Source organism: Schistocerca nitens, chromosome 9, assembly GCF_023898315.1.
Source record: "Schistocerca nitens isolate TAMUIC-IGC-003100 chromosome 9, iqSchNite1.1, whole genome shotgun sequence".
NCBI classification, from domain to species: Eukaryota; Metazoa; Arthropoda; class Insecta; order Orthoptera; family Acrididae; genus Schistocerca; species Schistocerca nitens.
Window position 1 is genome coordinate 415,773,652 of NC_064622.1, and position 12,193 is coordinate 415,785,844.

General features: G+C 41.6%; 1 protein-coding gene across 1 annotated transcript in view; it reads right to left on the minus strand.

Annotated features, from left to right (window-relative positions):
• The window catches only part of LOC126204284 (cardioacceleratory peptide receptor-like), a 365,908-nt gene that overhangs the window by 17,149 nt on the left and 336,566 nt on the right, over positions 1-12,193 (minus strand). Inside the window, exon 7 of the mRNA XM_049938671.1 lies at positions 309-419. Coding sequence (XP_049794628.1) covers positions 309-419 — 111 coding nt within the window. The remainder of the gene's footprint in view (positions 1-308; positions 420-12,193) is intronic.

The window sequence follows — 12,193 nt, forward strand, 5'->3', positions numbered from 1 at the left end:
TAAGTGACGTGCAGAAGGTTTGGTCTCTGTTATAAGAGCGGTCGTAAAGTATAAGCGTACAAAATGACAGCCATGTCCCTCCTAAGAGCTAGTAACACTTCTGCAAGCCTGGTTAACAACAGAGATTCCTGACTGAACTGTCAAGGCGTCGTTCTCCAGATCAGGCAGTGCTGCTTATGATGATGAAGAGCCTTTCTACAGACATACTCAGACCTGTGTTTGAACATCCGGAACACAGTTACAGTATTCGGGGTTTTAGCCGACTATTAAACCCTTGTAGTTTCTTAGTAAGTGGAGTTGTGACTTACCGAACACGATGACGAAAGTCATCTTGACAGTCTTGATTTTAGCCTTTGGTATGAGACCCCTGGAGCTGGCACGCCTGGAGTCGTGATCATCGCCAGATCTGTGGTCCCCATCTGGAAGCGACATCGCACAGTTTACACAGTGACACATTCTAAAAGGAATCTGACACATTGTCAGAATACGAGAATACCTTAGCAGTACCAATGTGCGAGACACTTGATGCAAGCGTACTATACATTGAAAAACTATAAACCGTAGAAAAGTTACAGGGCTCAGGATATCTAATATTTCATTTTTGTGAAAACATGGAAACAGAATTAGCGTTTCATTTACTGGAGTACTTATTGGCACTACAGCTAACATACACACAGTGATTTTGCTAAGTGGTGCTACAGGGCATTTATTAATTTATCATGATTGGACAGTTACATTACGGTGCACGACATATTATGACCACTGTTAGACAAGGTGTTGGAAGTGGTCCCTAAGGGTCTCCAAGTATGCGCGAACACGGCGTAGCAGTAAGTTCAAAAAATGGTTCAGATGGCTCTGAGCACTATAGGATTTAACTTCTGAGGTCATCAGTCCCCTAGAACAGAACTACTTAAACCTAACTAAGCTAAGGACATCACTCAGATCCATGCCCGAGGCAGCATTCGAACCTGCGACCGTAGCGGTCGCGCGGTTCCAGACTATAGCGCCTAGAACCGCTCGGCCGGCTGCAAGTGATGCTTACGTTCAAATGTACCTTTCTGCTACCAAATGGTGTCACAGGCAGCACGGATGTATTGTTCCAGTGTCTGCACGTCTGGAATGGGGTCCACTCCCACGATTTCTTTCAGGTGCCCCGCAGGTAGAAATTTAAGGGATTGAGGTCGGGCGACGAGAGGGGCCATGCCACTGAACCATCTCGTCAGATCCATGGGGCGGTCAGACATGTTGTCTAGGTGCTCCGCACGGAAATTCGGAGGTGAGTTGGAGCGCCGTCATGTAGTAGGAACATTACCCTTCGTACCACCAAGTGCATGTCTTCGAGCTGGGGAGACACGATCAACCTACGAAGTGCAAATATGCCTTTCTTGTGAGGTGTTGTGGAGAGATGACGGATCCCACAAGATAGTGGTTCAAATGGCTCTGAGCACTATGGGACTTAACATCTGTGGTCATCAGTCCCCTAGAACGTAGAACTACTTAAACCTAACTAACCTAAGGACAACACACACATCCATGCCCGAGGCAGGATTCGAACCTGCGACCGTAGCAGTCGCGCGGTTCCGGACTGAGCGCCTAGAACCGCTAGATCACCGCGGTCGGCACAAGAGGTTTCCGCCCTCTGTTGGAGGCCAGGCGGTATCGTTTAGTTGGCATGGTTGCGGTTGTTTGTCTTCTTCTCGTGTTGACTGGCGCCACTCGATTTCGCAAGCGTTGCCTGTCTGCTAGTGGCAGCAGCGGGGGTTATCGATATGTAGTAACTGTTGCCCTGTCTTTGGGTCGACGTCGTTGTTTTTCTGGGTCGTGTGTGTTGGCCAGTTCGGTTGGGGAGTGAGGAGGAGCCAGGTCTGCCAGAACACGTCGGTACCGCTGGCGGCACGCATAGACTACCGGATGGAAGGGCTGTGGTCACGAGGGTGCACGACCTCGTCGTAAACCGGATCCAGCAAGCTTTAAGACGAGTGATTTTCAATCCAAGTAGAGAAACCTCTACCATTGTGATATATCGCGATTCTCCAGTGACTTGGGTTCGTGTTGCTGCTCGTAGTGTCGCCGTGGTGAAGAGCAGCGAGTGGAGTGCTTGGGGAAGGCAGATCTGATTAGCTTTCCTCGACTTCTTATTACTATTTACTACGTTCAACTTGTTACAATTTGTTAAGTTCAACCAGCGGTAATTGTTCTTCCCTGGTGGCCGCTAACGCCCCAGTTACCTGCCCTGGGGGTTACTGTATGTAACGGCAGTGTACGTTTTCTCGCCTTGCCGCTGCTTCCTGGTAAGGCGTGTAGTTTTGACAGCTTTCTTGATTGTAGGCCGGTTGGTGATTCTTCTACTCTGGTGGTAGTGATTCCTTTCTCGTTCCGGGCGCTCTAAACACAGTATTCTGGGAACGTAGTGCAGACCCCCGGTTCCGACTTTGGCGTATTGTTCCATCGTTGCATTTGCTTTATCGGAAGTCAGGTAGCTTCAGCAAGATTATCATTAGTCATTCGTTAGACTGCCACTAGTCTGAGTTATCACCTTGGGAAGTGAATGCAACTCTTGGCTACCCATTTCATCGCTCGCGAAAGTGTTTGTTGCGGACCTTCTCAGCGCCCGATTCCTGGAGCACCGTCTGTGGCCCCTTGGTTCTTATAAGACATGTGTGTTCGATAAGGAGGTCTGATGGCCAGCAGTTCAGTGTAACGCTCCTTCAGCCCACGCCTTCTGCGGGTATAATCTGCCTCAGTACCCTTTAAGGAACTTATGTAGTGGTTCTTGTGTTTTATTATTGTATTATTTATTACAATATCTTGTAGTGCCTACATTAAAGGTTATATATGTCTAGTTAATAGTTCTGCTCACCTTCTGGAATAAATCTAGCAGTGTAGTGTTCAGTGGATGTTAAGGGTTGTGTTACAAAGTTTACCATCATCTTATTTCACCCGTTTGGTGACAAGTTGATTATTTTTTAATTAACCTTTGCTATTGCATTTGCTGTTTTATAGCAGATTTCTAAATTTTTTATATTATTCCCGTTCCTGGCGTGTAAGGCCTGCAACCGTGATTGTGGTCACTTACCTTAAAATTCTAATTTGGTATTTGAATTTACGCAGTAAGCCTTTAAAGCCCTATTTACTGCCATTCCTGGCGTCTGATGCCTTCTGCTGTGTTTGTGGCGACTTGCCTTTAATATTTCAATACCTGTAATTTGTAAGTTGCAACGAGTTTTAAACAGTTCTTAATTTATTGCCATTCCTGGCGTGTAAGGCCTTTTGCCCTTGATCACAGTGGCTTGCTTTTAAAATTTTATATGCTGTATCTGTATTTAAAGGTGATTTCCTAAATTGTAACTCACTCAAAACACTATTATTTACACAGTTGTTTATTTCTTCATTAATAACGTGTGGTATTTTTTATTTATTGTTGAGTCTGGAATCACTGGTTTAAAATAAATTGTGTGTAACTGTAAAAGGCGACCAATAGTAACTGATTACGGCCCCGTCCACAATCGTAACCGAATCCTGCCTTCCATTGACTAGCAGGTTTCGCGCCCCTTGTTAGTCTCACTTGTGAATAGGATGGATGGCTGAAATGCCAGCACCATTGTGGCCTGTGCGATGAACCAGTGACAAGCTGTTAAGGCCTCCAGGCGTCGTTAATGGTGCTGGATAGTGTTCCCACTGTGGTCACCTTCTACAGTGTTCGGTCCTGTTCCTCCGTGGCCTGCGTACGTGCGGTTGCATCCGCCTTTCATCGTTACCTCGCCTGTCTCAAACATACGACGAAACACGGTTGTGAGCAGTTTATGGTGCGGTTGCTGACTTGGAGGATATTTTCCCTGGTAGTCATACTGCCACTTACCCATTATAATTTTCCTGTCCGTAGAGAAAGCCCATGTCGACCTGTCCCTGGATGGTATACCGGGCTATCCTTTCCCAGCGCTGCACTGCATGACACACGCCCACATCAAAGTGAGGCGGCAACAGCAGCCAAGCGGATGCCCCTAATACTGATGTGAGTGGTTCTCCAGAACGTTTTGAAGAAAAACGTGTGCAAAGTTTGTCCTGTACACCATGACTGCCAAACAAAAACAATGGGCGTGGACGCCTACCGCAAAATGCGGACAATTGATTATTTTCTGGAAAAAAGTCGTCACCGGTGACGTGACTTGGCTGTTATCAGTACGGACCTACCATAAACGACACAGCGCAGAAATATATATGAAGATTCAACGCTTTGACGACATAACAGACATTCAAGTCAATGTGACGCGAGAGTTAAATAACATCTCAAAGAGGGACTTTTCTGTCTTTTTCACATGGTAAAAAGAAAGTTTCCTGCTTTGTACTCAAACTGGGGAAAACTACGTAGAACATATGAAGCATTATAACCAGCGTCTTAACTTATCTCTGTTTTTTATTAATCAAGTCTCGAAACATTTTGGACTACGGCGTATGTATACAATCGTACGAGATCCTCCCTTATCTCGAAGTCGAACAAAAGAAGGCATGTCTAAACAGCCGTCACCGGTGGAAAGTAGAAGATGAGGCGGTGCAGTATACGAAATATCTACATCTACACCGCAAGCAAGGTGCATGGCTGAGGATTCCTTGCACCCTTTCTACTTTTGCCCTTTCCTGTTCCGCTCCCAAACCGACAGACAGGGAGCCGACTGTCTACGTTCCTCCGTACGAACTCTGACTTGCCTCCGCGGCTCTGTACGTTGACGGCAGTAGGACTGTTCTGATCATCCAGAAATGCCGGTTCTCTAAATTTTCTCAATACAGGTTCGCAAAAAAAAAAAAAAAAAAAAAAAAAAAAAAAATTCTTTCTTCAGGGATTCCCATTTAAGGTTGCTGGAGCCTAACAAATGTTGCAGAACAACTCTGAATTGCTTGGATATAGTCAATAGGAATTTTTTACAAGTGAAGTAATTAGAATAAATTGTACGAGACTAATAGTTTGATTACAGGTCAGTTGGAGTAAATCGTAGCAACGTCAAGGCATTTTCCATGAGCACATTACCAGGGGGGCGTACTTTATGCTCACCCTAAAAAAAAATCATGAATTATATTAACAACATACTTTTTAAAGAGGTAATGATGTGTAAGTAGGGCCCAAAAGCTAAAAATTCCTTTCAGAACACCCTTAACAATATCAATGCACTTTCAATAAGACGTACAATCGACTTTATGACCACCACAAAAAATTTAAAATATGCAAATTTCGTTCGTTGTTGCTGACTTTTACTCTCAACGTACTGTTTAAAGGGATACTGGGCCCTGAACGTGTGAATACTGAATACGACATTCATTGTGGAAAGTGACATCTACTATTGAGATTTACATTTCTGAGTTAAGTTTAACTGAAAAATTTAAAACATATATGGAATCTGGCAGAAGAATTCATTAAGAACAATAAAGATTATTTTCAAAATTTTAAAGATCGAAGTAACTAACTAAATTATGATATTTGGAAAAGGTGGGCGTAAAGTAACCCCACTCCCCCCTTGCTTTAGCGAGGGTTAATGATTGAGGTAAAAGTGGATGGCTGAAAGGACGAACATGGATAAGAAAGGGCCGAGAAGGTACAACGCACATAATAACATCTGCTATGATCATTGAAGATATAGAAAATGCAGTGAGTTAACCGCAGGTTTTGAAAACGTTGCTGAGTTCTCGGGATCGCCATTGGCAAACAGGGAAACGTCGCCATTATCAAGGTAAGCAGCTATCCGTGAAATGGGAGGGGATAAAAGAGAACGGGGAAGGATTGTCACAGGGGTGTCAGAAATATTAGAAACGACAGGAAACTAAGTAGGTCAAATAAGCGACTGTTAGAGAGTAAATTAAAATCTACAAATCGGCATAAACAAATAAGAATAAATAAACAAATTGCAATAAATTAATGCACAGTTCTAATGTAAGTATTCGTACAACTACAGTTTATGCATTCTATTCCAGATGAAATAACTCGTGGTGTTGTGCACCTCCTTTTAGTGGAGCGCCGAATGGCGTTTGTGATAGAATAGTGTCTAAATTCACCGGGCTCTCGGAGAACCGAGTCACGAGTTCAAGTATGCGGTGCGAGGCACTCATCCAAACCTCCGCGTATCCCACATCTCCCCCAGTGAGGCCGCACCGCACCGGGCATTCCTGATCAGGATTCACTAGTGTGTCGGCGTGTTTAAAGAGAGGAGTTCGAAGAAGACGACAAAGAGCTCTACGGACGTGAGTTGATTTCTAGAGCGCTACTTTGCGATGTGGAAACGAAAAGGCACCAAGACGGAGAGGTGACTCCATATAACTACTTTCCCAAATAGTAAAAAACTGGAGCTGTCTCTGGAAGCAAAATTCATTTTTTTGCAGAACAAATGAGCTCTTTGTGTAGCAAGAGTTTCGAGGCGTGTGATATGCATTTTTATAGGGGAATGGACGCTATCTTGTCTATTCTGTGCGTAAAAAGACGAAGGAATACCAGAGGATGAGTATATCGCTGTTTCGTGTACGTATTATCGATACTGGAATCAAGTTCTTCTGAAAAGGTTCTAGCTGAAGCACACCAGTAATGTTTCAGAGCTTACATACTAAGAGAGATTAGTGACGAAGTGGACAACGAGAAGAACTACACTAAGATATAGCCGCCAGGCACCTAGCAAACTCTCCTGTAGATTTACGGCTACCATATGTGAGGAACTGCGGTACATTAGCAGAATCTATGTGGTGTAAAAAAACTACATATTTTGACGTAATCAAGCCTAATACGTAATATCAAATATCAAATCGCTTCATGTGTAGATAAAATATTAAGTTTGTAAAAATAATCGATCGTTATAGTTAACAATTGTCTAGTTCAATAAACATAAATATGCCAATTTTTATAAAACAATCTCCATAAATGTTTACACAATTTTTTGTAATATTTACGTCTCAATTCAGATCTATGTGAAACTGTTAGAACACTTTGTTGAAAGTCTATGTGAACGATGAAAATCTTTGGACAACATGTTTATTATCTCTGTTCTTGATGCTACGACCGACAGTAGATCAGCGAGTGGCCTGTCAGTGAACTTAGAATTCAAGAAAATATGGCGCAATAATCTGTATTCTTGTCTTACGAAACACGAGTACTAGATGATAACTTTTTTAACTTATACTTAACTGTTGAGTATGGTAATCTGGTGGTAAAGTGTACTTATTTGTAAAACCGAATATTGTAATTTCGATCGTGTGGCTTTTATCAAGTGGAAATTACGTTCCTAGTTAGATCTTTCTTGTATGTGTTGCACCCTTTGAATTGCATTTTAAATATGTTGCTTGTATTCTCCTTAATTTTTGTTTTCTTTCGTAGCACTGGGTGGTGTTTGTTTTAGTTTCATGTGAAGTATAAGCTGTTTTCACGGAATGGCATTCTGTAGATTCATTGCTATTTATTACTGCTTACGAATCCGTGGGTGAACTGCTCGATTTAAATCCATTGTGAGTAAATTGCTCATATTCTTATGTTCCCATCCGCTTTTCGTACACTCGAGTTTAATGGAGGCCATCGAAATATTCATTGAATTGTGCTAAAATGTACTGTTTTTCGATCCAGTTAAAAACGTGTGGAAGCATTTGCATAACTACTGTCGCATTTTAGCATTTGAAAGGAAAGAAATTCAGATCACCAAGACTACAAAGCATGCCTGTCTACATGTACAATCAGAAACTACAAGCCAATATGAAACGTATGGCGCTCCGTGGCAAGAACCGTCACTATTCAAAGCGGAATTACATACTCATATCGTGACAAGATGTTATAAAGTTGAATACCAGTACTGTCAAAACCTGATAACAGGGAGTTCTGCATTAATTGCGAGAACTTGAGGAAAACGGACGCAGACAAAAATAAAGTAGAATAAAAGCAATATATTTACAATGAATTTAAATCGAGCAGTTCACACACAGGTTCGTAAGCGACAGCAAGCACAATTAAGTTCACAGAACACTATGCTACGAAAGCAGTTTCTGTTTTATATGAAACAAAACCAAATATGGACTCAATTACCATACGCAATATTACTGATGCTAGCAGAACGCAATCAGAATACGACCAACATATTTACAATGCAATTCAGAGAGTGCAACACACACGAGAAGTTGTAATAAGCAGCACAGTGCGATGAAACCAACTTCTGTTAACTACGAAATGAAAACAAACTTGGAAGACTAAAATCAGCCAGTAAGAAAGCGAGATGATGTACCGATTAACTTGCAGCGCTCAAAGTGGCCTAGTAGGGTACCAAGGTCGTGTTACCGCAAGTTCATCCCGAGCTTGGTTCAAATGGCTCTGAGCACTAAGGGACTTAACATCTGAGGTCATCAATCCCCTAGAACTTAGAACTACTTAAAGCTAACCAAGGACATCACACACAAGCATGCCCGAGGCAGGATTCGAACCTGCGACCGTAGCGGCCGTCGTTCCAGACTGAAGCACCTAGAACCGCTCGGCCACAGCGGCCGGCACCCCGAGCTTGGCGGGAATATTAGTTGTAGAAGGGAGTCTTGTGAAACCTTTTGTGAGAAGTAGACACGTTTTGTGCACAGGCAACAAAATGGCTCTGAGCACTATGGGACTTAACTTCTGAGGTCATCAGTCCCCTAGAACTTAGAACTTCTTAAACCTAACTAACCTAAGGACATCACACACATCCATGCCCGTAGCAGGATTCGAACCTGCGACCGTAGCGGTCGCGCGGTTCCGGACTGAAGCGCCTAGAACCGCTAGGCCACACGGGCCGGCCACAGGCAACAAACCATTTGAACTTTGAAGTTTATATAGTTTGTGAACTAGTCATCCGAGTAACTAAGAATACAGAAGTTATACTGAAGAAACAGTTTATACTGGCTACATAGTATACTCTCGAACTTAACTGTCGTGGAAATAGTGCCATTGCTTTGTAAAACCAAGACCTGCGGACACTATGACATTCCTGAGAAGAGACAAACAAGACAACATCAAGAGAATCAGATGAATAAAATTCTAATAGATTAGCACTTCGCACACGTCTTTTCAGTTTCATCCACAAATGACGAACATCCGCTACAAACGTTACTGAATCATGTATTGCAACACTACAACACAGTACTTCATAATTAGCACATTATTTCTTTCTGCCTTTTTGATATTATTTTCAGGTATATATGTATTTTTGCTTGAAGGATTGTAAATAAAACTTATTTCTAACTATTTAAAAACAATATTGTAAGCAATGTAGTAAACACACTGGTATAGTCAGGGCGTTTGCTATGCCTAATAACAATCTCTGAGCATAGATAACGTCGCGTGGCACTAACTTCCTCGGTGCGTGAGTGCACGCGCATAGAGTTGTTGCAAGCTGATAGTGAATTAGGTGCGCCAAAATTATGTGGATGAAAGACGTGGTGATAAAATGCTAGGCAAGGTATTGTGGAGCGTTTGACGTTGTGAGACACAGTACAGTATTTGTTTGTGGAGAGTTTCAAGAGTATTAATTGTGGAACATAGTGCGGCCAAATATATTTAATTCTCGTCGTAAAGAGGATAAGTGCCGTTTTGGATAGTAATTTTTGTCATCAGATCGCAACTTCGCGCCTGCAGCAGTTCCACCTCGAAGTAGACCATGTCGTTTCAGAAGTCTGGAAACGTGAAAGACTTGCCAGCATGGATGAATCATTTTACGGAACACTGTAATTTTTGGTCAACTTTAGTTCTAACGTAATCATTTTCCCCAACCACCACTACCAACAGTAGGATCCTGTTCCTGTCTCTTTAATACCCAGTGTCACACTAATAAAAAAGACTTTAGTATTAAATTCGTGAAAGAGCCAGAAAACAAACCTCAAATTTTGCTATTTCAATGAAGATTTTTGAAACGTAATTTGACATGCATTAATTATTTTTCTGCGAAAGCACTAATCAAGTATCAAAATAGATTCCCCTCGAAAGGAAAAGTTCAAATTACTTATTAATAGCATTATGTAATGGTGTATATTTACTTCCGTGTCAGGTCAGAGGAAGTAAGATATTGGGAGAACAGCATTTACTTTCCCTAACAAAGTAATACAGTTTCTGGCAGGAACTCCATAACACTCACGTGCTATTTCAAACGGCTCCTAACGAATGCGGTAACACGACTTTGAATTACAGCCGTACCGTCTTATCAGATCGCAAAACAGTCTTACATGATTTCCACTACAGTTCTATTACGCTTTCGTAGGATATTCTTCATAAATCTTAGTTGTCCACTTTCTCTCGGTACAGATTTTTCCCACTCCATATCGCTACGCAATGTCACCTTTAGCTATTTTCCTCTGTCTTATGACAGGCACCGACTGGACTTTCACCTCTTAGCTTTCTCCTGTATCGCTTCCTTAATCTGCTGGTAATGTGATCCAGTATTTCGAGTGTTGTTCTTTCGGTCCATCTCTTACCTAGAATCTTTCCTTCAGTTACACTTCGTTGCAGGCCTTATATTTTCAGTACATGTGCGGCAAAGATATTTTCCTCTTTCTTATCCCTCCTACTATTTTTCTGTTCTCTCCTATTCTTACAATAATTTCTCTGTTACTATCCATAATTCGCTGTTATTCAATACCATATTCAAGAAAAAGCACTTAACGAATTTCTGTCTCACCTGAAAGATTGCATTTGTTCCAAGACATTTAATATTAATGATATTTTGGTGGCACCTTCATGTTTTCTGATTCTCGTCACTTTGGTTTCTGATTCTTTTATCCACATTCCATTTTTCTCACTTTTACTGTCCTCTCTATCATAACTTATAGTTCTTCCTCTGACTCAGCAAAAAATGCTTCATCATGTGCATACTTGATTTTTTCCGTCCTCCTCTTCCTACTATGCCTTTTTCTCCTTCTGATGCTTTGACTGTTAGCTTCTCAGCATAACTACTGAAAAGCACTGGCGACAGACAACGTCTTTGTCTAACAACTCTTCCAATACTCGTCTCATTTCTCTTCTCACGAATCATTACTACCACTTACTGTCTTGTTTAGACTACCTTTATGAGCCTTGTATTCTGCCAGCCTACACCAACATCTTTTCAGGTCTTCGGTAGATACACGAAACACATGTACTTCTCTCTGTTAACTTGTAACATTTTTTATCCTACTGTCCTCAAACATGCAACTGCATCACTTGTTCCCTTTCCTTTTCTGTATAAAAACTGGTACTAATAGTTTTGCTCAATTTTTCTTACTAATCTTCTCAGTGACGGGCTACATACGGCATTTGTAATGTTGCATAAGAAGTTAACAGTCATGTAAACTTTGCAGTCTTTGGCATTGTATTTATTTTGTAAAACAACTGGAATAGTTAAACTATATCAACAGACCAGATTCCCTCGTCTCATATCTTGTTGACAAGGTTGGTTAGTCTGGATAGTTCCAAAGCCTTTAGAACGTACACCAATTATTTCCTCCTTCTGAGATCCTTAACGGTCTTCTCCACTCCACATGGCAATATTTTGATTCCAGGGCCTATTCCGGGACATTTCAATTCATGCTCCAATCTTAGCCGTGTATTATCTCCTAGTGTTTCATATAATTCTTCAACGTTCTCCTTCCATACTTACTTGTTCTCTACGCATATTTCCTTTTTTCTTTTGCGTACCTTGGTAGTTGACTTTTCTTGGTTCTCTGCTTGTAGGCATTTAACTTTTCTGCAAATTGCTCCTAAATTACCTCGCTTTTCCCCGTTCTTCAGTCTTTCCCAATTATTCTCTAGTCTGGTCTAGAATTTTCTTAGTTTATTGTTGATCTTTCAATACTGTTTATTTACTTTTATAGAATGATCATTCTTCCATTTCTCACGTCCATCTATTTTATCTATCGTACGAATGTGATCAATTTTTTCCTATTCTTCAACTCCTTTGCCAACGGCCTTGCCACAGTGCTAACATAATGGAAAATTATGGTAGTTCCCCCATCTAGCTCTAACAGGAGAGGAGATAACATTATTTTACATGTTGGTCCCCGTAGCGAGAAGTAGTCCGCCCTTGGAGACAGGTCCGTTGCCAGTTTACGTTATTTACACATCCCAGGAGTTTGTAAAGTTATTATAGAAGCATCATTTATTGGAAGAGTGATCATATATTGCTTGCTTGGAGCGCTATAGGCGTTAACTTTATTTCCGAACAACACTCGCTATCCGGGTAAG